A 27,845-nucleotide genomic window follows, 5' to 3' on the forward strand; every position below is an offset into this window, starting at 1 on the left:
GAGCACAGACATTCAGATGAGGCCGCAGTGCTGTTTGGTGGTATGTCTCTGAGGCTTTGGAAGCGGGCATCTGAGTACGTGATAGGAGTTGAATGCCATGGCGTTTGTGTGCCCAATGAATACTGCAGTAGCACCTTCAGATATTATGACGCCTCCAGAGGGTTTCAAGAAGAGGATTTCTTGAAAACTGATACACAAAAAAATAAGGGAGGCTGAAGGAAGAGGAAGCCTCTGCCTTGCCCAGCACATAAGGAATAAATTTTGGAGGGGGAGCCGGAAAGAAAGAAGGGAGCAAAAGGGAAGAGCCACAGACGGGACTTCAAAAGCAATTTTCTTCCAGATAGCCTATTTGCAGAACCAAGTATGACAAAGCAGCAAACTACAACTGTGATAGAAAACAAACCTCAAAAACGCTTCTTAAATGCTCATGAATACATGCAGAGGAATCACAGAGGAGTGTTTTAGAAGAAAAAAGCAGATGACAGGCTTTATAATCATCCTGCAACAATGAGAAGTCAAGAGCTATCAGGCAGCAGTATAAACATCACAGTGAATCTAGTGAATGATTATACAGCACGGAAGAAGAGGTTGAATTTAAAGCAATAAAACAAGCAATTATACACAAAGTATATTGCACGTATGAACTGGAAAGCTGTTCTCATCTTTCAGCAACAGGTATCTTTGATCCTAAATAAAGCCAAGTTTTTGAAAAGCACTGTTTTCCTTCCAAATTGTCATTACTGCTTTGAGTTACGCTAACATCCAATTAAATCCATACTTCTGTCAATCTCTATTCAAGCTAGCATCACTAAAGCACATAATCACACGGAAGTCAATTGCTTCAGTGACCTCCGCACTTCCCCGCAACCATGATGCTAGAGCCAGCCAAAGGAGCTCGAGATAAACAATTTGTGTGCCATCTTTCATGAATAACTGACTCATTGATACTTCAAGATGACTGCAACACATCCTAAATAGGTGTTACTATTATATATAAAACAGCAATCTCTTTTACTAGTTAATATAAGAACAAGTTTGTAGAAGTCATCCTTACAACTCAGTCATCATTTACTCACTTCTGTGCCCACAGACCATGTTTTGGCGTAATAATACAAAATTATACTCTGAAGTATTAAAAATAGACTGTCCACAGCACATGTGCTCAATCTGCACGGTACAGGTTCATGAATAATCTTTTGAACCAAAAAGCACTTGGTGGGCAAATGAGCTAAGTACATCTCTCCCTTAAGTGCTGAACATCTATTTATGAGACACAGCACCAGCCCTGAACTCAAGGACAAAGCCAGCCTATTTAAAGTTTTAAATATAACACTCTACTTAACTTCGATAGACTTCTATGGATTTTTCGTATTTGTCACAAGCAGAGAGATGCATAAGCAAACTTTCAAGCAATGACAATAGTGCCTTAGCTGCAAACAAGAAAAACTGCCAAGCAAAACATGGCATGCACGTCTTCCTGAAGTGCAGAACCACATCTCCAAGTAGCTACTACAGTCAGTGCATTGTTTTTGCATCTTCAAACACAACCTCCCACCCAGAAAACCCAGTTAATTACAAAAAAACAAAGACACTCAGGCCACCCTTAAAAAAAACCCTTCCCCAAACTACATTTTGACGTTTAGTTTTAGCAGCGATTGACAACTTAACTCTGTTCTTGTGCTGTCCCTTCTCATTCAGAGCAATTCAATAATCAGAATTAGAGAACAGATCATCTTTTGTACTGCACCCTTTCTTCCCTCCCCCCACTTTTAAGAGTGGCCTTAATGTTAAGTTTAAATAAAATAAAATAAAAAACAACACATTTACATTGATGTGAACTCACTTGCTTGCCAATTCACCCCCTGGCGGGAGGTTTGGGATGCTCTCAGTTGCTAACGTACGCATCACATGGACTAAGTCTGGTACTCCTTCACCCTGCTTCTTTATGATCTCTGGGAATCAGAAGTACTTTTTTTGTAAGTGCAGTCCAAATTTAACTTAAAAAGATTGAAACACTCAGTTTTATAAAAAGGCAGCTTAACTTCTGTTAATATAAGAAATCAATGACAGACCAGACTCAACATGGTAAACGTTAACTTTGGTTCAGTGAGAAAAAGAACCTGCGATGGTTTTGACACAAGATATCCTGCTGTTAACATGCATAATGGTTTTAGAAACACACAGCTACCTAATACACGTGGAAACAATTTCTTTAATGGCTTTCCTACTGTACCATTATTTTATCTTCCCAACAAAATGCAATGGGCATGAGGCAAATATTAACATCAGCTTTATCACTGCAATAGAAGGTAAAAGATTATCGCCATCATACAAAACACAGTATTTTCAAGAAACGAAAGTTCATACACATGAAAAATAACTCCTGTGGCTGTATGTGTATAAGCCAGTACTTGTACCTTACCGCATGACCACAACATGCAAACGTTAGGAACTATTATGTACAAATTAAAAGCCAGGGACATCAGAGTTAAGAGACAGCTCCATCCTTCACTCAACTCGGGGAATGTGTGACTACTGGGCAGTTATTTAAAGCTGATCCACTCCAACTTCTGGCTGAAGAGAGACTGTTCTGTAGCCACAGTCACATTTGTTAGGGAATTAGTTCTTTAATTTTATTCTTAGACCTGTTTTTGTTTTTTGTTTTTAAAGCAGTAAGCACACAATTTTATTTGAACTCTCAAGAGATTTCACTGTACCACTCCTGGAAAGATTCTCTTTAAGTAGGGATTTTATGAAATTTTAAAAAGTAACTTTTAAAAAACGCATCTCATCAGGTCTTCTGTAAACAAGAGCTCAGAAATGAGATGAATTAAGACTTGGCACTGTTGATCTTCAAGTGAATACTGCAGCCCACATACAATGAGCACGTGTGCATATATACACGTGTATATACACACACGAGTACACACACTATTCTTCATGTCAGAAAGTATTTATACAACTTGAAGAGTGGTTGGAACTCATCAGTACCAAACACTTTAGCATTCAGTTTTTACCCTAAACCATAATTCCAGATAACATACCAAGTTTCCATTTTATAATTTAATTAATGAGGTATGGCAAATTGAATCTTTTAAAATGAACAGTTTTACTTTTTAGTAAAAAAAAAAAAAAAAGTGAATTTTTGTGCATGCAATTGCTTTTCATGGCTGTGTGTGTTTACAAAACCAATCAGGTCTATTTGCAGTCGGGCTGTGTAAATTATTTGCAATGTACACTGGAAACACTGTCTAGTCCTCAACCAGCGTCAGACTTTGCAACACAAAGCTTTAACCTGGCCAATTCAAAACCTACATTTTAAATGTTTAACACCACACACCACAGGTACCTTAAAAACTTGCAGTTCCCTCAAAAATCTATGGCCAAAATTCATTTTACCATCTAACATTTAGTAAATAATCTAACACTCATAAATCTGAATAAGAAGCAAGATCTCAGATTTGGTTTGCCAAGTTCCTTTATTGTGCAATTTTGAACATCTAGTATATTCTACATTGTGCTAGAGCTAGAGTTCTGCTGTACAAAAATAAGGAATTTATATTTTACCTATACTACACAGTTTCACAACCTGTAACTGCAGTACATTTAACATACAGTCTCCACTAAATGAATACATTTATATTTTGAGAAAACTAAAGATACAGACTGAATGAACACTGATGACAACAAATGGAGTCGGTCTGCTAGCTGTGTTTAATTTATTGGAATACCTTCTTTCAGTACATCTTACAAGCCCCCCTCCCTCTTCAATTTACTTTTAAACCTTCTACACATTTTCATGGCATCATGTACTGGAAAAATGTACTTACAACCCTAAAATAAAGGATTTTAAACATATTTGCTTACTTCATATTCTGAAATAGAATTCCACACAAAGTTTAAGAAAAAGCCAAAGTTTCAATGTTGTGTAAATATGGGAGGGAACACGTAACAGCTAACTGAAATTTATTTATCTCTACATAGATATAAATATTGCAAAGACTATCTATTACTGTATGCTTATATGTAGTAAACTGAGAACAGAAAAAGAACCGCAGACAAGTGTCTTTTTAGAGTCAACACGTCAATAACTCACATATTAGTGCAAATAATAGCAATTCATTTCGGAATGACTAATTAGGATGTAAACTACCAGGAAGTTTACATGACATTTTAGGAGAAACACTGATTTATTGCAAGTAATGGCACAACGATGCTTCTCCACACTTGCTTCTTCTTCCATTACTATCTGTTGTAGCTATCTGGACCACAAACACATCGAGAATTGATAAAAGGAGAGTCCAAGGTGACACAGTGAGTAGAAAGCTCTCATTTTTTTAAAAAACTGAATCAACTCTCCTTGTTCAAAGAATGATTTGGGCTGGAATGGACCTCAAAGATCATCTAGTTACAACACCTTCTTGTTCAAGAGGCCCATCAGTAATAAGCCCTGCTCAGTCTTAAAACTTGCACTACTACCTCACAGTATAAAGATATGTTCTAGGCCAAGGGAATAAAAGCACAACCAGGAAAAATGCACATTAGTAAGCATCAAATCTTATTACCTGTTAGGACTACACTGAGTACTGAAGTGCAAAAGAACACATTATATGCATTTTTCACCAGGTTTCTGCTTTAATGAATTTGAACTTTGATATTACAAATTAGTAAGAGAATTCTAATAGTAGTCTTTATATTTTCTAGATCCTTCAGCTACAGGGTAGGCTTTTAAAGTCAAGATGCTTGAAGTGTGGCAGTGCTTATGTAAAGAGGAAGAGTATTTACTGTAGTGTTGAAAACCTCAGAGGCTGTAGCAGTCTTACCTTACCAGCCAATTCTACCTAATCCATTTCCACCAAGAAACAATATAATTGCACAAGAATTATCAAGTTAAACATAACAAAATTAATCGACACCTATACTTGAAGTTCTGCTTTATTTCAGCCTCTCAACTTCCCTCACATGTAAGAGCCAAAATGACAAGTTCTGCCTACAGCTGGTACAGATTACTGTGGGGTTGAGTAGTGTTTACTACATGTTCATTAATTTAAATATCTTTGTGCAACAATAGACAAAAGACAGAGGACAACTCTAAAAAGAAGTAAAGACCCTTGAGGGGAAGTACAATGCATTTCCTCAAGTAGTTCAGATAACACGTCATTAAATTACTATTAAAGTGCTTTATAACTACATACAGAATCCTTCTGCCTCTATTCAAGTATGACACTTCACTCATTCCTGAAATGTTATATTTGTATAAATGGAAAGAATTGGCAATCAATTTCATTGTATGTACCATAACCACATGCAGTTCCAGTGTTAGGTTCTTCATTTACTGAGGAGTCTGTACAAAAGTGTTAACTTCCCCCACTGTTAATATTCTTAAGGGTACAATGGAGTCAGCTGAAACGCAGCCTAAACTTGAAGCTATCTTCATATTCCATGTCATGGGTTTGTCTGAAGTAAGACAAAATAGCTAAGGTATGAAGGTAATAAGGTAAGGTAATTAGGAGAGTTAACATGCTATAAATGAATGGGTGAATTTACAGCATACTTGCTCTTCACCAGTTCTTTGAGTGGGCCTATATAGTGAGCTCTTCAAATGTCTGCTGTTCACTGCTCTGAAATGGAGAAAGCCATCTGACACTCAACTCATGCAGTGCTACCGTACGTGTGGATACTCCTGCTACGCTGTCAAAAAGATTCACACTATAGCTTACTGTGCATCAACTTTTCCTGTTAGGGAGAAGTTATATAAAACACAGAAATGCTCTGTCTGGACATTTATTCGGGGGCAGAACAGCTGTAGTTTGCCAAGACTCAGGAACAAGGCCTTCGAAAAAGGCAGTACTTCCTGAAGGAGCACCTACAAGGTAGCAAGTGCTTTAAACTGCACGTTAATTTGTCCGAACCCAGAATTCCCACATGAACAAGCCCTCTGTGAAACTTCGGAAGTTACACTTTGCATTACCTTCACACAAATTAAGGAGGAAAAAAGTGCACAATATATTCCTGTGGCATACTAATCACTGATACCATGTTGCTAAGTACTCTGTGTATCGTGCCGCATATGCTATTAAGGATTCTTGCAGTATATGTACATAACTAGACTGGTAACATACAGGTCTAGAGGAGTCCACTTCAAAAATAGACTTAACCTATGCAAACAATGCATACGGTTGTGTCTTACGTTTCAGAAACAAAATCCAAGCTGTGATCATCTTTGAATATCAAAAGGCACTGTAAATCCAGTTTTAATGAGAAATCTCTTAAATGAAACCGATTTTAAATGCCATTTTTAGTTAGGTGAGCCAAAACACCTAAGACTTGCAGTTTCAGCTGAAAGTTTAAGAACTCCAGAAATACATCTTCAATAATAATTTCAAAATTTTGTTTAAAGATGTGCTCCCAGATTGTGCTCATCAGGAATGCTTAAAGATTAGCTTTAACAAATTTCTGACATACTTTCAAGTAAGTATACATGTTACCAGGTGCCTTTAAGATGACAGTGATTAAGCTGTAACCCTACCACAATTGTGTAATAAAATATTTTTCTGGCTAATTTGCAGACAGAGCTACACAGAAAAGTGGCACTCAAATTACCACCTTCGTAGACACTTTACAAGATATTCTGACTATTTCGTTTAACTCCATGTAAAAGGAAGAGGGATTTACTGGTCTGAAGTTAGTGCTGTCAATGGACTCATGAAGAACACCGAGCACAAATGAATCCTCTCTGACACCCTGAACAATTTTCATGGCTACAGTCTGCTGCACTTTCATAGCAGAATTTTGTCAGGACATACAGCAGGACTGTAAGAGTGCCTTTTTCAGAGATGTACACTAGATGGCCAATGGCACTTGAAAGTCTATTAAAAAGCCTGTATACAATTAGTTGTTGGAAAGGGAAGGGGGTCAGGGGGTCTGTTTAGAAACAAAGTTACTTATTTTTTTTTAAATGATCCACCTTCTACTCTGCTTTCCAGGTACTTGTCCAACTCTGCCTCTCTTTTCACCGCCTCTGGTGATACCTTTGGTGCATTCGGAAAACAGATCAATATCACACTCATGTTGTCTCGACTTCCCTGGTGGAAAAGAAAAAACGATTTGAGAATGCATACGTACCAGACTAAATCCACATCAAAGCATTTTACAAACAAGAATTCACCAATCACGGTACTAGAATACAATTTTTGTTCCCACAGATTATCATCACCATTAACCTTATTTTTTTTTTCCTCCCAGAATTCCAGAAATCTACTTTTTGTAGTTTGTTCAGTAAAAACTACCTTTTAAGTCATTATATTCTTTTCCACTTCTGGGTCTGAAGACTATCTGGAGCCAATTAGACAGCCTGTTGTCTTTTTAAAAATGACATTACTAGTAAGTGATGTGCAATTATAAAGCTGCGTTCCCTCTTGTTTTAAGGGAACACTGATCATTCTGAGAAAACAGTTGAAATATTAAATCAGTAAACAAAACCTGTACTGCTTAAAAACAGTACATAAGAAGTTGTTGAATTCAGACAGTGCTTCCACCTAAAAACACTGCTATTGATTTTTTTTTTTTCCCCCCTTTTTAGAAAAGACAAATTACAGGTTAGAGTATCTGTTAAAAGACCAGCTGGAAGGGGCTCTGGCCTTTACAAAAGCATTCTTTGAAATGGAAACATTTAAAAATTAAACGCAACTCTAATACTCAAATATATTAGAATACAGACACCTTCTGCTCAGGAAAAGTAACCGTTTAGTTTGCTTTCAGTATCCCTGAGCTCTTGCCTATAAACACGCATCTATACGCTTAGCGGTTAATGCAAACTAAATGCAAATAAGATCAAGAACAAGCAGAAATGTTTTAAGAAGTATATATGGGTGTATGAAGAGGTGCTGACAACTGGCTACTGCAAAGTTTACGGCATCCACAAGCCAGTGTTCATTCCCTTGTTTTCAAGGCTACCAGAAAAATTGTAAACAAAACTATATGCATTATTAATCTTCCAAAGTGTTGGAAAGTGATTCCTTTTTTCCAAATGGGAAACAATGACCTTTGTTGCCATGTGGCAAGAGCTGAGATGCTCTCTTGCTTCTTTAGTATCAAAAATGTTGGGCATTTTACATTATGACTTACAGCGTGCCTTTGGAAAATTAAGCAATAAGCCATGAAACTAAGTATTTCAAATCTCTTAACTGCACCATCCTACAGCTTGTTAACACAAGGTGGAAGTCATTGTACACAAAATTGCATAGATTTGTTAAACAAAACAGTCCTATCTTTTCCTGCGTTAGCTTCACAGCTGTATGACACAACACTGAATGAGAAGTACAGTAATTAAACCAGAACAAAAGCTGACTTTGGAAGTCAGAACTTCATATAATTGAGAGAAAACTTTGAATTGTAAAATAAGAAGTCAGGGTTCAATCATTCTGCATTCACCTTGATGTAATTACGGCAGTAAAGTTACCATATGCCCATGAGAGGAAGGGAAAAGCAGGAAGAGAAAGAATATCTTCTAGTCTGATGAAAGAGTTAAGGTTTTGTAAGGTATGTTGTGAAATAGAAAAGGACAGCTATTGTCCTTGACTTGCCCATACGCTCCCATTAGCTTCTCATTTCCCAGGTATCACAACATATCTGTACATGATTTTCAACTCTTCATCAAAGATGCCCCTACTGTTACTGTTGCATGCTCGTTTCCCCTCTATCACCATTTTTATAGGGATCATAGTAATTACTTTCAAGGTCATGTTAACATAGAACATACTTATCAACTGAAATCAAAACTTATTATTCTTAATTCATTCATAAACATCTAATAGTGAAAACACAAACTTTTCCTCCCAAGTCTTGCTACCTTGTACAAGCAGGTGTCAACTATCTCATTGCAAACTTTCTCAAGGTCATCAGTGACTTCAAGTCTGGATCTTACAAAGTCACACAGCTCTTCATTTCCCATAACATCCCAGATACCATCGCAAGCCAGTATGATGAATTGATCATCTTCTTCTGATCTCTCAATTTCATAAACTTCAGGCTCGGGTGAGACTAGCTGTTCTGTAGGACCTTTCCCATGGACACATTTGTAATCAAAGTCTCCAAGTGCCCTTGAAACAGCGAGGGAACCATTCACACGCTGAATCATTACAGAGCCACCTGCATTCTGTATACGCTCTTTCTCCAGTGGATTACTCGGTTTGTGATCCTGCGTGAAGAAGTGAACCTTCCTGTTTCTACAAAGTAAACCTCTCGAGTCTCCACAGTTGATGAAGTATGTGTGTTGGGGAGAAATCATGACACCCACAGCTGTTGACCCACTTCTGTCTGCACCATGTTTCTTCTCGGAGATGACTCTCATGTGTTCATCAATTTGCAGAAAACCTGTTCTGATGCCGCTCTTTACACTTTCCACAGATGGGGGCCCATCTGGCCCTTTAAAATCCTGGTTGCTTGTGATGTGATCTAATAAATGCTCACAGCAGTACTTGGCAACCTGGGATCCAGCGTGCCCGTCATATACAGCAAAAAATGACCATCCATCAAGTCCGTTTGGCAAACCAATCACAGCTGTATGTGCATCCTCCATTTCAACTCGCCAGCCTTGCATACTACTCAGACCGTAACGAAGCCCATTCCCTTGCCCTTGGGCATTATGCTTCTCCATCTTTGGCTTGTCTAAAAATGCTCCCATGATGACTTGCCTTCAGTTCTGAAAAGAAAGAAAAAAGGATTAAGGTATTATTGAACATAAGTAGTAAATAAATTAATGGAAACTATTAAATAATAGAAAGTGCAAGTAATGCTAAGATGGCAAAAACACAAAGCCTAATTTTCTCTGAAGTCAAATTTGCATTGCTTTCATCTCATTTAAACAAGGACATTGCTACTAGCTGAACTGTACTTTTTTTTTTTTTTTTTTTTTTAAGTATTTTCAGCTGTCGTACTTGAAGAACTTTATTCCACTACCATGCATTGTTTTGGTAAAAGTCTCTAGTATCAGTATATATAAAATGAGTTTGATATAAAATGAGATTGGCACACATCTGAATAGTAATGTTCCCCGCAATTACTGGCCAAGGAAAGAGTTCAATGTTTCTAGGCCAGTGACATTCCCTAGACCCCTACTGCCCAGCCATGAAGTACTGCTCACCTTCTGTTTTTGTGATGGTGGTAGGTTAACAAAAGGAAAATGATTAGGTTTTCCTTTGGGAGGAGGGGGGGAGATTTGTTTGTTTGTTTTTTAAGCAGGTAAAGTGATCTGGAGAGTCGAGATGAATGCCAGAGCCTGCATAAAAAAAGTGACAAGACTGGATAACTAGGAGCAAGACACAGAAGGAACAGAGCAGCTGTCCCTTTAGGCAGCAGCAAGCCATTAGCATGGCTCAGCCATCTTGTGAAAGCTCATCCTTAGATTTTCAGTTAAATTACACAGCAAGCTTCTCAGATGTCTGTGCTGCAGATTTACTTAAAACCTTAATGTATTCATGCTTCAGTGAAAGACAACTACCCCTGACAAGTTTAAAGAAGCCTGAAATAAAAATCACACGTTGTAAATTCATGCTGCTTTTTCTTTTTTTTTCAAGCCAGCCCAATATATTGCACGCCCAATCCTCCTCCACCTCAAATCACTGGGATGTGATGCAGCAAATATTCATGCTTAAGAAATGAAGAATTACATTTGCAAACTGACTGGTTTATCCTCATGGCTCTCACACCCTACCCATCCAACCCACCCTTCTAATCCACATCAGTTTATTTGAGCATTCATTATTAAAAAAAAAAAAAAGAATCACACAAAATAGGTCGCACATTTTACATACTTGCAAATTCAGCAGGCACCAAAGAATGTGCAAATCACTGTTATACAATACTACGTAAGGGAATAACACAAGCTTTTCTATTGGAAGACGGCAGACAAAAAACAACCGAGATGAATCTCAAAATAAGATTTTACCCGAGGCCCTAGCTAAGCTGCTGTACTAGGAAAGAAGTTAGTTTACCAGGGATTTTAGGAGGTTTTACCATCTATGTGGAATATGTTAGATCAGCTCGCTAAGTGATAACATCACTTTTTGCTCGCATGTTACTCCAGCACATCCCCAGCTAGAAATGAAACCGTGTACGCAACAAAGCCTTCCAGCATGTCTCCTCCAACCCACTATCACCCTTTCTGAAACATCTGTACGTGTTAAAATAAACAGGCAAGAAGTGTTTATATTTGATCTCACCACGACAGGGATCCAAATGCGAGGCACACGCGCTGGTTATACGCTTTTGCTCACATGCTTTGCTAACAAAAACAAAAGCCACGCATATTTCAGCTGCATGGAGAAAGATGTCAGCAGCAGTACACCTCTGCTTCCTCTCACGCCAGCCCCTGCTCTTCGGTTCTGGCTCTTCTCAAGGGAGCACGAAATAACCATGCCCAAGCAAACTCGAACTAGGCAGCAAAATATGGTGCACGGCGCTCTCGTATCCTAAGCACATGCATGAGGTTCACGTTACTGCAGTTGCTAGGAAAAAATACAACTTAGATGTTTTTATCTTGACATACAGCTCTAATGAAGTCAGAGTGATCAAAATAATTACAGAATGCTGCCATAGATCAAACGGGGAATTATTTCACGGAACAGGCTTCTTATTCACCCCTCGTCAGCAGGAGAGTTTAAACTAATGTATAGCACTTTCTTATTGCTGAAGAGATCACAAAACAGAATTCAATTGTCTCACCTGAATTTAAAGCTCAAAAAGCAGAAAGTGCCCTGGCAAATGCCACATTTTGCAAAGGATTTTTTTTTTTTATTACTGTGTTTAAAAAACAACCAACCAAAAGCACTAAGACGATGACATAGTAAAACCAACCACAAATTTGAGGCAGAAAAAGCAGTTTTCCTTCAAATCTCTCACATCACTAGGTACCCAATACTCAGAGTTGTGCTCTGGAAGCTGTTCATCCCCCTCAGTAGTTCGTCACCTAAGCCACGATTAAAAAAACCTCAATGAATCTGCTCTCCATTTAAAATCAAGCTGCCTTATCCCTTCCCAGGAGGCAAAACGAAAGCTGTTGCTATTCTTCTAAATTAAGCCTCGGAGGTGAGATGTTGACACATGATTCTTCGAGGGTGTGAGCTACCCACCAGAGATGTGAATACAACCAGAGAGCAGGATAACCACAATGTGGTCACACATACCTTTTACTTAGGAAATTATTCAGAGCCCATGGCATGAAGCATTCACCTTCTGGAAACTGCAGCAACAGACCGCAGTTACCTTCCTCGCAATGCTCTAGCTAGTCGTACTTCCACCGTAACACCACTCTACACCTGGAGGCATGCAAGGCCAGGTTCTCAAAATCCTTGCTGTATCTAAAGGGAAAGCATAGTTTACTCGCAGGTAGGATGAACGTGCCAAGCCTTCGACTCTTCCACAATTTCAGTTCATGTTCAGAAAAGTGGGTTTAGTAGTGACCAGTTTGTGAATTCCTAGGAAACGCAGGCTACCTGCTACTTCCCCCTTATGCAGTCTTAAAGTTACCTTTTTTTTCTTTAAGTTTTAAAAGAGCAGAAAAAACACACAGACTGACATAAGAAAGCTATGAGGCCTCCCTACTAAAAAAAAAAAAAAAAATATCTTAAACCTGCTCTTGAGTCCCTATCTAGAGACATCTTTCACACATCACTGCCTACCTAACTCACCAGCACTTCATCCGTTCTTTCACGAGGAGCTGTGAGCACTATGCTGCTTAAGCCAGGATGACACCTTTAGTTAAGCATATATAACCACGTATGCAAATCAGGCTGACCTACAGCAGTGCAAGCAACCAAGTTACAGCAGGACTTCGTTAAGTAACACCATTAAAGACAGAGAAGTCAGGCCCAGAAGAGTCTGCATGCACCCAGACTCCTAGCACGGCTTGGCTCACCCCTCTTCTTCAGTTCTTTAGTCACCTGCAGCCATCTGGTCATCTTTGGCACTGGGATACCCAACCTGGATGCCTCCACTTTCAGGATGCTTGAGCAATGTATGAACGACCAACAGAAACAGACAGCATTCCTATCCCTACTAAAGCCAAAGTCAGAGAAAATGCCCTTGAATCTGGAAGCTTACCGGTGCATTTATTGGCGAATGTAAACCTCCCGTTGTTTTTTCCTTAGAGGAGGACGAATCTGTACAGTACGACAGCAGCAGTGCCCTGTAGGAACATCAGAGGTGCAAGATTTTTTTCAGAAGGGTAACCAGAAGACCATCAGGCACTGCAACTGTCACAGCGACCGGTCAAACAAACCACAGTTTTAACGGAGGCTGCCTCTTGGTTCACCATCTCAGTGCCTATGCCTTCCATTAGTTACTCCTGAAAGAAAGAGCTTTCTGCAGTCAAAGTTCCTGGGTTTTGGCTCCCAAGAATAAAAAAATCAGAAGCCTCTCTAATTATTTTTTTATTTAATTAAATATTTTTTTTTAATTAAAAGAAGGGAGACTGAACATTCTGCATAAATATGCATACCCAGGGGTGCATCTACGCATCTACGAGTGCATCTGAAGCATGACTTCAGAAACGCTGACTCCGTAGAGGTCAAGCTGAAGGAGAACCTCTACAGCAAGTGCATGAAAAACTCAAGTCGCAGTTTGCAGACAGAAAAGCGAGAGTACTGTACAGGCCTAGAAAAATCAACACAAGTAACAAGATCTGGGATAAAACACAAGGGTGCCAAAATTCAAAGGACTGCAGCATTAGAAACAAAACTGAAATAATGAATGGAGCATGCCAAAGAGTCAGTAGCTAAAACCCTTGAAAGTAGATGCAATTGGAGAACTGAGTGGCAAAGAAAAGGAGGGTAATTAGTATACCAGACCATGGACAACCACGGACAACCGCAGATACACCAGTGGAATGCATGAAATCCCTTTGCCCCTTTATTTGTCCCTCAAATTATACTATCCAGTCAGTGCAACTGTATTAACTCCTGGTACACAAGAAAATAAATTTCTACGTATGCTTTTTCATTTGCTTGAAGGCTCATATGAACACGTCTTAAACTGTCCACAAAGGATAATCAACGTAAATCCATATACCCCTGCAAAAACCTTATGTATTTTTCCAAGATCTCAGACTATGAACCGAGCATTTTGTCCAAGAAAAGCCACCACCCCCCATCTGAAGCTCGTACTTTAACAATATATAATTTAATAATCCTTTTAAAACAATGCTCGAATTGTACTCCTTCCACTAGGATAAGCTGCTTATACGAGGCACACTGCAGCCGTAGCTATTTGTCCAACCTAAGCTCAGAAGTGTCCCCATACTACAGTTTCCTGGAACAATTCTCCGAGTGACATTATGCCCTGTATGCTGTAATGAGCACGCATAAAGCAAGATTACAAGCTTTACTTGAACTACAGGACACAGAAGAAGTCAGCAGCAGTATGTATAATTTGGTGAATAGAAAAGGGGCATCCAAAGCCTTCGGCTCCAACCTGATCCGTGGCACTTTCCCCCTCCCGCCTTGGACGCAGTAACCAGTCAGGATATAATTGTGCAGGCACGGAAACATTTCTCAAGTTAGCTCCCGCTGAATGAAAATCTGCGTCCATACTGGAAGCCCCAAATCAATTAACATTAACAAATAACATGTCAGAGATCATCCCAGGGATCAGAAGAATGACTAAAATAAAACAGAACACGCGGTCGAGGAGACATAATTACACCACAGTCATGGGCTGAATGAAGTCATGAAAAAGCTTCTTGCCAATGAAACTATTTCAAAACTATCGGAGGCTATATGATTGAGTCCTGGCATTCGTGGCTCAACATCAATGAAGTACTGAAAATCAGAGCTGACGTTTCTGAATGTGTACTTTCAAATGTAGGAATAGATGGCCAATAAAGAGACACATGAATTGGCCCCAAAAAAGAAGTAGGACAAGAAATAAAATGCAGAAATTGGGCTATTTTAATAAACCATTTCACTGAGCTTTTATCTATTTAAAGATAGCTCCGCTTTTGGTTAAAATCCCCTGTTCTTGCTAGGGGCTGACAGCCTTTCTGAATGCCTCCTCATATTAAACAGCAAAATATTTTCTCCCACTTGTTTTCCTACATCGATGTATTTGTTGTTTGCACTGGGGTGATGACAGGACTTCGCAGAGGATTGGTAAAGCCTCCAAAAGTTTTCTGGAACACAGAAGGCAACCATTCCCAAGCTAGCACCCCGCCTCCAGCAACACGTTTCACCTTTTTCTGCTGTTATCTACCTTTTCTCCAGACAACCAAACCTGTTCCAAGGTTAAACAAGGAGCTGTTATTCTCATCATGCATGTATGCTGGCTGAGGTCCAGGCTTTCTCGAAAGATGTTTGTAATCTGATTTTCCAAAAAAGAAAGTCCTGAACATGGAAAAAGATAACTCATCTAACAAATTGTTCCTGCAGAGATTTAGAAAGAGGGTGATGTAGCTTCAATATTTCTTTATGGAGTTCTTTTGCTCTGTGGTCAGTTACTGAAGAAAATAACTTATTCCCAGAATCACTAGGACCACGGTTGGGAATAGAAGAATCACTAAATTGATTTTGAGAGGAGATACAACTTGCATCCACAAGTACCAGTTGCTCATCAAGATCCTAACAAGACCGGTACCCTCAGAAAAAAAAAAGGTAATATTTCTTGGCCCTGAGAAATTTCTTGATTATTTCTGAATATTTGTACTTCAAAGTAGAGGTGGGAGAGTATAAGAAAAAAGCACTAGGCACTAGTATCAAAGTACAAGCAGCCCAATCACTAGGAAAAAAATCTCTGAAAATCAATGAGCTAGCTGCGCACAGTCATACACTGCTGTGTGAGCAGTAGGAACAGAATGAAAACCCCAAGGTCCTTGCTTGAAAAAATTAATAATCAAAAAACATACCCCCGCTGGTGTTTAGCTGCAGCCCCTTTCTGGTTATACAACATTTTCCAAAGATTTCTTATTTAAAATGTGTTGGAAGGTAAACAAAAGACACCCATTTTAGACACCAAGATTAAACAAACGCTTTGTTAAGAGTACACAAACTCCTGCAGACTCCAGCCAAAATTCAAAGCCCCATTGAGGAAAGCACTGTAGAAAGGAACTGTGAGATCCAAGGAAGCTACAGTCTTTGCAGACAGAAGTTGGGAGAAAGAAAGGCCTTGCTCCATTTTATGTTTCAATAAACGAGACGCAGTAAGATTCAAAATTTCTCAAAGATCAAGGCAAGCAAGTAAAAATAAGGGTTCCCATCAAGCCACCCACGTTTATCAGAACGAGCATATAGTGATGTGCAGTTACTCCAACAGAACCAGGCACAGCAATACAGTTTCACCAGAATAAAAAGACTTGTACAGGAAAAGGGGGAGAAAAAGACAGCATGCAGAAAATTGGAATTATGCTGTCATAAAAGCTGAACTGCAATTTTTCCCCTATTTGCAATACCAACAAAGTATTGCCACTAGCACCGTAATATTACTCCATTCCCAGACACAGTGGCCCTAATATCCAATTCTGGAGTACAAATAAGCCTCAAAAAGTCCAAGAACTGAACAGACCTGATCAAATGCTTCAAGCAACAGCTAAATAAAACTGTTCTTTAAACTTCATTCTTCTGACCTCTCATTCACAGCTTGAAGTCTCAGCATCTTTGTTCCCTGCTAGTATTACCAACCAAACACTATTTGCCATTTACAGAAAGATATTCTGAAGATTCATCGAGGAATGTTTTCTTTAGTGGAAGAACTGCACTATTTCACTGCTATTTCTGAGTCAGAAAGAAAAACAAAACAAAACGGCATTTGCTTTTTATCAACTTCAGCTAACCCCACTCAGAAGAATCAGGCAGAATTTGCGTCCAGCCCTCGCCACCGCTACCCAAAAGAGGAAAATGAAATTCTTGGTAACAGACCTCGAGCCCAGAATGGCTTATTAGGACCAGGACTGCTCAGGTTCTTCAAAGGCCACTGCAGTAAAGTCAAGCGACTGCAGATTCCCCCTCCCAGCACCCCACAGCGTTTTAGCTAAAGTGTTAAAATAAACGAGGAAAAATATACTGCATGGAAAGAGGTCCCGATGGGATTATTCACTGAGACTACAAAAACAAAGAGAGGCTTGAATAACAGCAATTAAAAAAAAAACAACCGAACATCAAGTGCATTAATTGAACCATTCCTGAAACACAGGAGAAAAAAAAAAGAAACACTACAAAACTACACACACACGCTTGTGATGAAACAGTTTCCTACTCAGGAAACTGCCACTTTTTTTTTTTTAAATAGTTAACGTAATTGAGAATCGTCACTTGTGGTAATACAGATGTAGCTGTGGACAAGTCCTTACAGCACCGCACCACCTTTCTGCAATGAATGCTCTTGCAGTGTTTAACTGATACCCTCACCACAAAGGCTGTTGTGCTATTACTGTTCTATACAACCCAAAGAAAATCAAACATGTGGAATCATCACCCCATCTCCTTCCAAATTTTCGGTCTTTATGTCTCAAGCTGTACGCAGCCAGTACACGCCCGATGATTAGAAGATATTTCCATGAGGGTCACAAAATCTCCCGCTTAGCCAAGCATTATTATGAAATTATTTAATGTAAGATACATAAGCAATTTTCCAGACTCTTCATTTTACGAGAAAATATTTGCGGTTCTCATCACAGCAACGTTACCACGATTCTGGTGAGGATATAGGAAAAGCAGCACGCGGGACTTCAAACCTGCTGACTACACATGAGAATCAAATGGGAATAAAATAGGAAATGTTCTGAAGTGCACAGCTGTAACCTGGCTTTGCTTGCAAGGAAATTACATCAAAACTATGCCAGAAGCACATTAAGACCTGGAAGTCAAATCCTCAAAGCTTAGGAAAAGCTGGAGTTTGTTCATTTGTACACGCCAAGAGCTTTTGTTTACAAAGTCATGTTGCCCTCACATCCCCAGCATTCCTATCTTGTTAAAAAAAAAAAAAGGATAGAGAATGACTGCTGGAGTAAAAGTAGATTATTTTTTTCCCCATCAAGACAATTTAAAAATAGACAAAAAGAATCCAAGAGGAAAAATAAACCTGCTGTAGTCCTTGCAGAAGGCTTTCTCTGAGGGTCCAACCAACTACCAGGCTCACCTCTGGTACCACCAGCGCAGCCAGAGCTGATGGGGTTGCCTTTGATGGACAAGACAGTGAGGTGATGCTCTTCTGAGTCCAAACCTGAGCTTGTTGCAACTCTAAATATCTTGGTCACCAAACTAGGATGTTGTGGAATTCACCTGTTTTTCAAGGTTTAAGCAGCGTGAAAACCAGCAGTTCCTGAGCTTAAGGGGTCTCACTTTGCAGCCCCAGAACCGTTCCCTACAGACAGGGGGAATACAAGATCTGTACGAAGGGTCTGTCCAAATACTTAATGTATTTGATTAGGGGAACCAGAAAATTATTTACTGATAGAAACTGATTCTTTCTTCATGAAACGTTCCTTCAGCCTAATACTTAACCGCTTACCTGCCCACATTTCTCTGCATTCTGCACCCCTTCCTAAAGATTGGGTTTATGTAACTTAGACAACTGTTGAATTCCTTATAATCATCTCCAAACACGAACAGCTTAGGCACAGATTACACGGTTCTCATGGCTACTGCATTTTAGGGTATTTCCTTAATCTAAAACCAGCAGAGGGTTGTGCACAAATAGCCACGATACGCGGCCAAGAAGGATACGGATTGGCATCTAAACTCCAGACCCAAAGTACAGACAGCAGTTAAAATGAATTGCACGCATAGCTACAGAAAATCCTTCAAGTTACAGTTGAGACCCAAACATGAAAGCACATTTCATCCTCTGGGTCACAATCCAGCAAGGCATGTAAGTATGAGGGTTACATCATGCCTCTGCGTAGTCCCACATAATTCAGCTGCACATCGCCTATGCGCGTAAGGACATTTAAGTGCTTTGCTTTATTTAAACTGTAGCTACCAGAGCACAAGGCACATTACACTTGAGTTTCTTGGCTTCACAAATTATTTTCTTGGAAGATTTAAGATATTTTAATCAATTAAAATATTCTTACCTGAACTGAGAACTAAGTTGTTAGCAACAAAGAGATTAATGTACTTCTCTAGGTGTAAACTTGTAGCATTTCTCTAAATTTCAACACTGCAATCTGATTACTCAGCTTTGTTTTTCCTTTGCATCCCTCTGAGATGCTCTTCTGCTAGTATACTGCTCCAAAGTTTACACTCCAAACAGTGGAAGCGTACTTTGTTGGTATTATTTATAGATGAAGGAAGTGTTTATTCTGTTGGTTTGGTCACATACGAACACCTTTTTAGACGAGCTGTTAAAAAATCCGAGCAACTGTTTGATATATTTATAAACACGCTGTTTCTGGAGACTCCAGCAGCAAGCTGAAATATCCATTAGTTAATTTTACTGGTATGTGAAAACAACAACAAAAAAAATTAAATGAGCACCCAGTAAAACAAAGGCCTGTTCAGTTTAAACACACAAAGAGAAATGCAAAAAGAAGAAACTTGACAGACATCTTTAACCTAGTAGGTGGTTTAACACGGAGCACAGTTTGGTAGGTAGAAATTCAGAAAAGCAGCCCTTAGAGCATTGCCTTAACACCTACAGCACTCAGCTGGATCCTACCTCGATCCAGGAACAAGAATCAGTCTGTTCCCTCAGTATGGCATCTCGCTTTTTTTTCTTCTGCCCTGATTACAATTTCCTTGGACTAGATGTTCTTGCAAGCCTTAAGATTTAAATGACTTACTCTAGAAACATAATAAATCTAAAATTGTTCCTTCGCAGACAGATAGGAAAAAGAGCAATGTAAAAAAAAACAAAAACCACAAAGAGATAACGCTATCACCACTCTGATCCATGCTACATCATGGTTCAAATAGACGAAGCCTTCTGAAACAACTGTTTTATACACTGGCTCTTAAACTATATTTTATGTATGTTCCCTGGATCTTAAGAACACTGTTTTTATCCAGACATTACCTGTTTTTGATGTAAACTTTAGTTTGCAATTTGTCATTCTTTCAACGAAGAGCATCACAGTTAACTCCATTTAAGTTTTAGAGAAGTTTATTTCTTATCCTGATAGCTTTAACTGAAATTTGGATCATTAGACTAAAGCTAAAGGTATCAGTTAAGATTTCAACAGCAAAGTACTATCCAGAAACAGCTGAAGTTTCAAAAAGAATAAACGTGACTATAGGTTACATCATTTAAAAAGAGCTACAGATTGTACAGATACACCAATGTTTCAAAGAAAAAGTAAAAGTGAGCTATGGTTTAAGAGAAGAGAGGAGAACAATTACAACCACGTGCTACAGTATGAAGAAATGTTGCGTGGCTCAGGTGTAGCTCTGCTAAAGCCACTACTGTCTTGACTTCAAACATCATTAAAGTCTTTAAAATGAGTTGAGGTCTGCAGAGGCAAACTGAATAGTTATTTTACAGCACTTCCCATTCTAAAACTTGCTTATCTGTAAATAACTTGCAATTATGTAAAAATATTTTGACATTAGCATAGGCTTCAACATGTGAAAATGAAGCCAATATTAATGTCAATATTTTAGTAAGAAATATACCGTTGATAAATGACTTATATGTAGGTCATCCCGTGACAGCAGCTGCTTTATATTCCCAGTTCCACTAAAAAGGGAAAAGTGCAATAAGATCTTATTGACAGCTGCATTCAAAAACATACCAGTTACATAAGTTTGCAAATTATACTGTGCCAAAGTTAAATATCTGAGCTTTTTAACGATAGTTCTTAAAATGCTCTCTCAGCAAGAATGACTCAACTGCACCGTGTAAGCTGCTCTCCAGATAAGAAGCAACCAGCTCGATTTTATAGAAAAGACTTTTTTGTGTTCTGCTTTAATTCAAATTGCACCGAGTGAGTTCTGCTTGTTTGGACCTGCAAGCTTCACCAGTCCCTTGGCATTTCCAGCCCTGCTCCTCAGCTCCAACAAAGTATCTCGAGCTCACCTAGACGCAGCGAAGCACTTGGAAAACAGGTATAGTTTTCTGCTGTACCTCAAGGGGAAATATTTACCAGACAACCACCAACCGAAGGACTAAACCTTTTATAACCAGAGCTAGGCCTTGACTAACACGCTAGAAAAACGTGGCTCTACCAGAAAAGAGTAAGAGTAGAGACCAGCTCTTTCCAGTACGAGCTACGTTTATCAGGAGGTTTTATCAGATGAATACGGCTGAGGAAAACATTAATAACTGGCACAAGGCATCAGCAAGGCTTTTACTTTTACAGCAGTCCCCTACACAAGATGTAGGCCCAGAAATACGGGCCTGGAGGGGAAAGCTTTAGGAGCAGCTCTCCCTACCCCTGTGAGAAATGCTGCTGTACCTACCAAAATTGTTCTTCAAAACCTTTGCTTTGCTCAGACTGGGAAAATGTAAAACTTCCCTGACCCATGTTTTCCCCACCCCTTCCCTCTGTCTCTGATCTTATTCATAGAAAACCCATGAATAGTATTAAAAGCAAAGCTGTCAGAGAAGAAATGTGGGTAGAACTTGCTCAATTCCTGTTAATTTGGCAATTCGCACAGGGTCCTGAGTAACAGCGGTTGTCTTTAATTTCACTAGTGCCTCACTAATCCTTCACCAGCCACCTAAGCAGCGAAGCAGTGCGTGTACAGGCTCAGCAAAGCGTTAACAGAGTTAGAACCAGGACTTCACGAAGTGACTCTACTTATTTTGACGTTATCCATCGCAATCCACGGAAAACGTGTCACCTACCACTGAGGAAGAGAGCCTTACACCTACAGCTCTCAGGATCTCTTTTAAGTCTGCCTTCTGCCTGAAAGAATTAAAAATCAAAACTTCCTTCGTATGCCGCGCACAGCCCTAAGGTTACCACGCAGGTCATCTGAACCACCAACGTTTTCCCCCTTGACAAAAGGTACAGCTCAGGGACAAAGTAGTTCCTCACAAGCGCTGGTTAGTTTGGCAACAACAGAATTTTGCCACACGCACGGCGCATCCCTGAAACGTCTTAATTGTATGAAAACAAATATCTATCGAACGGATGTCTGTGAAACCTATCCTGAAACGACTGACCCGCAGCCAGCCCCAGAGCTGTGTGGCTACCACAACCCAAGGTAACGTAATAAAAGGGTTAGACGGGAACTACGACATGTAGCACGCGAGCCCAATTATCTCGTACATCGCCGGGCAACTTTTCCATCGAGGACACCGTCCTGTTACCTCCGCTTTTACCGCCGTGGCCGTGACAGATTACAGCTCACCGGCAACCTTTGCTCACGCCACCGTCCCCAGAGCCTCGCTCCAACTTTAACCGCCCCGAAAGGCGTCGGCGAAGGCGAGCTGCGGGGCAATGCCAGCGCTCGGGGCGCGCTGGGTGCCCCGAACCTCACGGGGTGGGTGCTTTATAAATAGATGCGTGGTGCTGGTGGGGTGGTGTGGGTGTTTTTTCCTCGCGCTCCCAGCGGCGTGCCCCACGGCTCGGGCGGCGATGGGCGAGGAGGCTGTTTATAACCTTCGGTAAATGAACTCTGGAGCAGGGAGGGGACGGAGGGGAGCCGCTGCTACTACCTCAGCTCGCCTTCCTCCTCCTCCTCCTCCTCCTCCTCATGTCCCCCCCCCGGGGACCCCCACAGCCCTGGGGACCCCTCACAGCCCTGGGGGGTCCCCATACCCTGGGGGGTCCCCTCACAGCCCCTGTCTCTCACACTCCCCCCCCCCCCGTCACCACTTACCCCGCTCCGGGCCGCGGCGGAGACGGCACCGGCGGCTCCCCGAGGTGCGCGGCGGGGAGGCCGGGCGAGGAGGAGGAGGAGACGGAGAAGGAGGAGGAGGAGGAAGGGGCCCGGCCTCGCCTCACTTCATTCGCAGGCGGCGGCTGCCGAGGGCGCCTCGGTGCACAGGGGGAGCGCAGCGCTCATGGCGGCCCCGCTGCCCCCGGCCCCTCCCGCTCGGCTCCCCCCCGGCCCCGGCCCCGTGCCCGCGCCCACCCGCCCCCCGCCGCTCTCGCGCACGCGCGCCGCCTCCCCCCTCCCCTCTGCGCATGCGCCGCCGCCGCTCCCGTTTACCCCCCCCGCCCCCCCCCCACCTCCCCGCAACGGACGCCGCCGCTGCCGCCGCGCGCGCGCGCACGCTGCAGGGGAAAAGGGAGGGGGGGAGGCGGGAGCGCGCACGCGGGGTGCCCGGATGTTCGGGGAGGGGAGGGGGGGGAGGTATTACATCACCCCGCGCCGGGCCCAGCGCGCATGCGTGAGCTCGGGGGGAAGACGTCATCAGAGCCCTGAGGGGAGCGGGGAGGAGCGGGCGGGAGGCGCTGCGTTGGGGGGAGGTGATGGCGGCCGCTGAGCTCCCTCAGGGAGCGGGCACCGGCTCCTAGAGGGGCTCCTGGAGGAGGGGACGGGCTGAGGGGGCAGCCCTGAGGAGATGAAAGCCCTCCTGAGGGGAGGGGAGGCCGCCCTGAGGGAGGGGAGGCCGCCCCCCCTGAGGGAAGCGGCCCTGAGGGGAGGCCGGGCCGCCCGCCCTGAGGGAAGGGGAGGGCGCCCGCCCTGAGGGAAGCCCCCCTACCCGTTGCCCCCACCCGGCTAAACCGATCCCCTGCGCCTCCCGCCCGCTACAAGCCGGCAAAAAGAGCCCTGGATCCCCATTAGCAAGCGCCCGGCGCGTTTCATAACCCCGCGGTGTTCAGCTCCCCTCAGCACGCTGCGGGGCCAGCCCCCCCGCACCCCCGGCCCTACCTCCTCCGCGGGCGCCTCTCCCCGGCCCTGTCCCATCTTCTGCCTCCGGCGAGGAGTCAGCCGTGGGCCCCCGGCGCTCGGGAGCAGCTGCCGGCCCGGCCGCCCTCCTAGCGAGCCATGCGGAGGAGAGGGGAGGTGGATGCGGCGGGGGAGGGCTGCTGGGATCCTGGCTGGCTCTGCGGGGAACGCCGTGTGCGGCTAATTCCAGCGAGCCGCGGTTAAACCCAGGGCTGAGGATTTTAAGAGGTGGAGTGGATGTGGGAAGGACTACTTGGAAGGGGAGGGTTAGGGATGCGGGCTGGTTTTTTGAGCCCGTGGAGAAGGAATGGCTGAAGTGGGCGCTTAGCTGAAGAGGGCGCTTAGCTGAAGAATCAGGAAGGTTGACTAGATGGTTTCCATATTTGACAGTAACCAGAGCGCACAGCCATATGTGAAGGTTTTTCTACACTGAATGTTTGGAAAGCCCTCAAATTGCCGGTTAGCTTCCTCTGGCCATTGTAGGTAACAATCAGTGTAGCTTCAACCTGCCTGTGCCAGCGACTGAGGGCAGTTAATTGAGGGCTCTTGTGCAGATAAGACGTACAAAAACAGAAAAGCCTCACCCAGAGAGGGCTGGAAAAGCTGTAACAACTGTAACAAAACCTCATGGTTGTAGGGTTTTCTGTAACAGATAAACTTACTGTGTCTCAGCGTGATACAAAATCTCCAGTTTCCATTGCTGACTGTGAGGAAATGGTATGTTTGGACCTGATCTTACTCTATTCATCCTAATCATGTTAGCACGAGCATGAACACTGCTTGGCAGTGCTCAGTGTTGTTTGAACTATTTCAGGCCTTTAAGTTGCAGTTAAATGCACCATAAGTCGTTAAACAAACCTTTAGGGAAGCTTAACTGCAAAATATTCCAAAAATATATTGGAGGTGGGAGCAGAATATATGAAGCCTATTCCTCAAGCGGAGATTTTCAGAAGGTCACAGAGAAATTCCCATAACCTTCGTCAATGCTATTTGGAATTTCTTCTTGGTATTCAAAAGCAATTAGTTATAAATTTTTGATGCAGTTCAGATTTGAAAAACTGCATTTTTCTTTTTCTTTTTTTCTCAACACTTCTACAATATAGTCAGGGTAAAGGTTACACAAAATTGTTCCAGAATATATGTGCTGATGTACATATACAGTCATGCTTCTTGAACCTCTGCACTTAAACATAAATTTAATAATGTTCACCCTCCTTTTACACTTTAATAAATCTCTCCTAACACTTTGAATTATATGCAGTTGCAGATGTTATTGGATTCTATTTGGTGTTACCTGTACCTGCATTTTTGCATTAAAAAAAGTAAGTGAACAAAATCCTGGCCTAGCTTTTTAGTGATGCCCTAGATTTAAGGCGCAGGAATGGAATGACAGCAGAGAGTTTGCTCCTGTCATCTTCTGCTTATGTTTTTCTTGGGAAATTGGATGGAGTCAAATTATGACATGTTTTCTTAAAGTGTAACTTTTACTTAGTTTGCTAGTTTTGCCTGGCCAGTTATACAAGCAATGGCAATCAATAGTTACAAGAAATTCAAGCATCACATTTAAGTAAGATGAAACAGAGTTGTGTGTAATGTATTTCCATGCATATTTGTAGCTGATAAGACTACATCTCCCAGCATACAACTCTTCGTTTTCCCTTTAGTAAGACATCGAGACTGGGTACAGATGGCTGGGACCTGTAGTCACTGAAAACATTGGCTCCACAGTCAAGGAGACAGTAACAAGAATCGTTGTGAAACTCCTTCAGCACTGCATCATCAGGTATGCCTGGATTATTAAGAAGAATCACGTTTCATTGTTGGGAACAAGGAATTTTGATTAGCTTAAGAAAGCATATTTAAAATGACATGCTGCTCCAATGTATATTTTAGATAATATTTTTCTGCTTCAGGTTACAGCTTTTAAAAACTATTTAGATGGATGTTTTTACCAAGAATATTTTAAAATATCTATCTAAATAATAGATGTTATCCAACTATGCACACTTGATTACTGCAGGCAGGAAGATGATTTTGTCCAGTGTATTCCCTAAAACTGCCAACTGAGAAAATTCTACACCTTGATCAAGGAGGCTGTTCTCCGTGACATCATTTCATAAAAACCAGAGTAGAGCACTGCAGTTGCTACTGGGACCACGTGCTGATGTAACAGCCTTTTCGGATCCATTCCCATTGTAATGGGCGTATTATGTAGGAGGCTGCCGTAGTCTGCAGGTTGGTATTGCCACTGTTCCTTTTAATTCTTTTAGTTTTAATGATAGTTGGAGTTCTGGTTAAACTTTTTGTATTACAAAAACATGAGTTATCAGAAGTTTTTACATTCTTTAGAGAGGGGGCAGCTAGTGCAAATATTTATTTCGTGTTGCATGATTTCAATTTCTTGATCCCCCAAGTGAAAAAGCTGCACTTCTTTCGGTGTCTCACATTGTGGTTTGTCCAACAGGTTGGGAAAAGGAGAGAGCTTTATTTTTTCAGCTTCCCTTAATTATCTTCACTTTTTCTCCTTCTGTCTGCCACAAATATTTGGCATAGATGGGAGATAATATATCTGAAGTTACTTTGCAGCCTAAACAGCTGGTAGACTGTAGATTTATATTTTATTTAGAATAGGTTTTGTATCACTTAGTAATACTCATTTCAATAATAGACGTGTCGTCAAGCTGTTGTCCAGGCTGCCTTGAATCAGCAGCAGGAGGCAGGCACCTTCAGACAGCTCTGCTGCTGTGCTTACACTGGTGTCTGCAGCCGGCTGAGCGAGCTGCCTGCTGGAGGTACCTTTTCCTCTCCTGCAGTTTCTCTGACTACAGAAGAAGCTGAGATGACAACTGAGACTAAGCGCTTAACTTTTAGATGGCTCAAATGAATTAATTAGCCTTGGTGCTCGGAGGTGATCTAATACAAATCTTCATACTAATATGCCTAGCCTGTAACACTGTGATCTCGAACTTGCCGGATCTTCATACTTGGCTTGTGAAGTACCCATGCCCTGCCCCATCTCTTCTCCACTGGGCTCTACCTATTTTTAGAATCCGAAAGCCAGCTGGACAACTATGCTGCAGGCTTTACATCTTCTGAGAACTATTGCTGCAACACCCTGGTGTGATGACATCTGTAGGTATCTGTTCAGGCAGCTGTGCCATTGGGAACTCCATAAAATCCCAGTGCTGTAGCTATGATTAATAGTCACATGATGTTTAAATCATCAAAAGCGCACACCTAGAGTGTATCCTGTATCCAAACTGAATGTATCTGAAAGATGTCAGAAAGACTTTGAACTTCTGAAGAACGTGGTATGCAAAAATCCTGCATTCTCAAAGTGCAGCAGTTCTGATATAATTTGCTTTCTGCTGGAGTCTTGAGAAGGGCTAAACAAACTGCCACACTTTGCCTGAAGATTTATGCTCTCTTGATAGTTTCTAAAAATGTTCAAACAGCAAGGACATTTTGTAAAGACAAATACTAGTACTTTGCAATCTACAAAATCATTAAGGCATCACAACGTTGTTTTCCGATTGTAGCTTAACAGAAAAAAAAACAATTCTCAGTGATGAGTTTTATTTTTCTGGTGGGCATTTACTGATGGAAGTAACATGCAGTTCAGGAAAATCAGCAAAAGCAAAGCAGAGTAACTGTCAATAGAGGGAAAACGCTTTAATATAAAAAAATAATATAAAGTTTTATTCTAGAATATTGTTACGATTTTTGTCCCCCTTTTTCTCCAACTCTTCATATTCTATTTGTAAATTTCTTATTTGTCAGTATTCATTAGGCATCACCCTTACACTGACACTCCAAATTCAAATAAAAAAGCATATTTTGAATCTTTCCTATTCCATTTCAGCCATCAGTCAGTGGCTCCCAGCCAGTAAGGCAGGCCTGGGCCACCAAGTCTTGTTGGGCTGTGCTGGCTAGGGTTATTGTGCTGCTATGGGATGTGGTTGGCTTTCCCAAACAGAGCTTGGCTATGAAAGGCTTGGGAGCTATGGCCTTGTGCAGGAAACCTCTGCGATAGAGGTTTGGTCTTCATAGATAGAGATTTCGGTCTTATTTTATTGC

General features: G+C 41.5%; 1 protein-coding gene and 1 long non-coding RNA gene across 12 annotated transcripts in view; one reads left to right on the forward strand and one right to left on the reverse strand.

The window, feature by feature from the left end:
- Window positions 1–23,984, reverse strand: part of PPM1A (protein phosphatase, Mg2+/Mn2+ dependent 1A) — a 29,519-nt gene extending 5,535 nt beyond the window's left edge. The window contains exons 1-7 of one of the 11 annotated variants that reach the window (XM_083838340.1): window positions 23,751–23,957; window positions 13,102–13,186; window positions 12,186–12,359; window positions 10,145–10,279; window positions 8,852–9,703; window positions 6,968–7,085; window positions 1,844–1,952 (exon numbers count right to left, since the gene is read on the reverse strand). In XM_083838340.1, coding sequence (XP_083694466.1) covers window positions 1,844–1,952; window positions 6,968–7,085; window positions 8,852–9,685 — 1,061 coding nt within the window. In that variant the 5' untranslated portion in view covers window positions 9,686–9,703; window positions 10,145–10,279; window positions 12,186–12,359; window positions 13,102–13,186; window positions 23,751–23,957. Of the gene's footprint in view, window positions 1–1,843; window positions 1,953–6,967; window positions 7,086–8,851; window positions 9,704–10,144; window positions 10,280–12,185; window positions 12,360–13,101; window positions 13,187–22,751; window positions 23,028–23,750 lie in introns of those variants that run through there. The other 10 variants (XM_083838341.1, XM_083838342.1, XM_083838343.1 and 7 more) reach the window with 10 other exon arrangements.
- Window positions 23,985–24,166: 182 nt separating this feature from the next.
- Window positions 24,167–27,769, forward strand: LOC310900397. The gene is made up of 4 exons (XR_014585104.1): window positions 24,167–25,090; window positions 25,433–25,551; window positions 25,789–26,003; window positions 26,582–27,769. It is a non-coding gene; the product is annotated as an uncharacterized lncRNA (long non-coding RNA).
- Window positions 27,770–27,845: the final 76 nt, after the last annotated feature.

This window comes from Anser anser (genome assembly GCF_964211835.1).
Source record: "Anser anser genome assembly, chromosome: 5".
NCBI lineage: Eukaryota > Metazoa > Chordata > Aves > Anseriformes > Anatidae > Anser > Anser anser.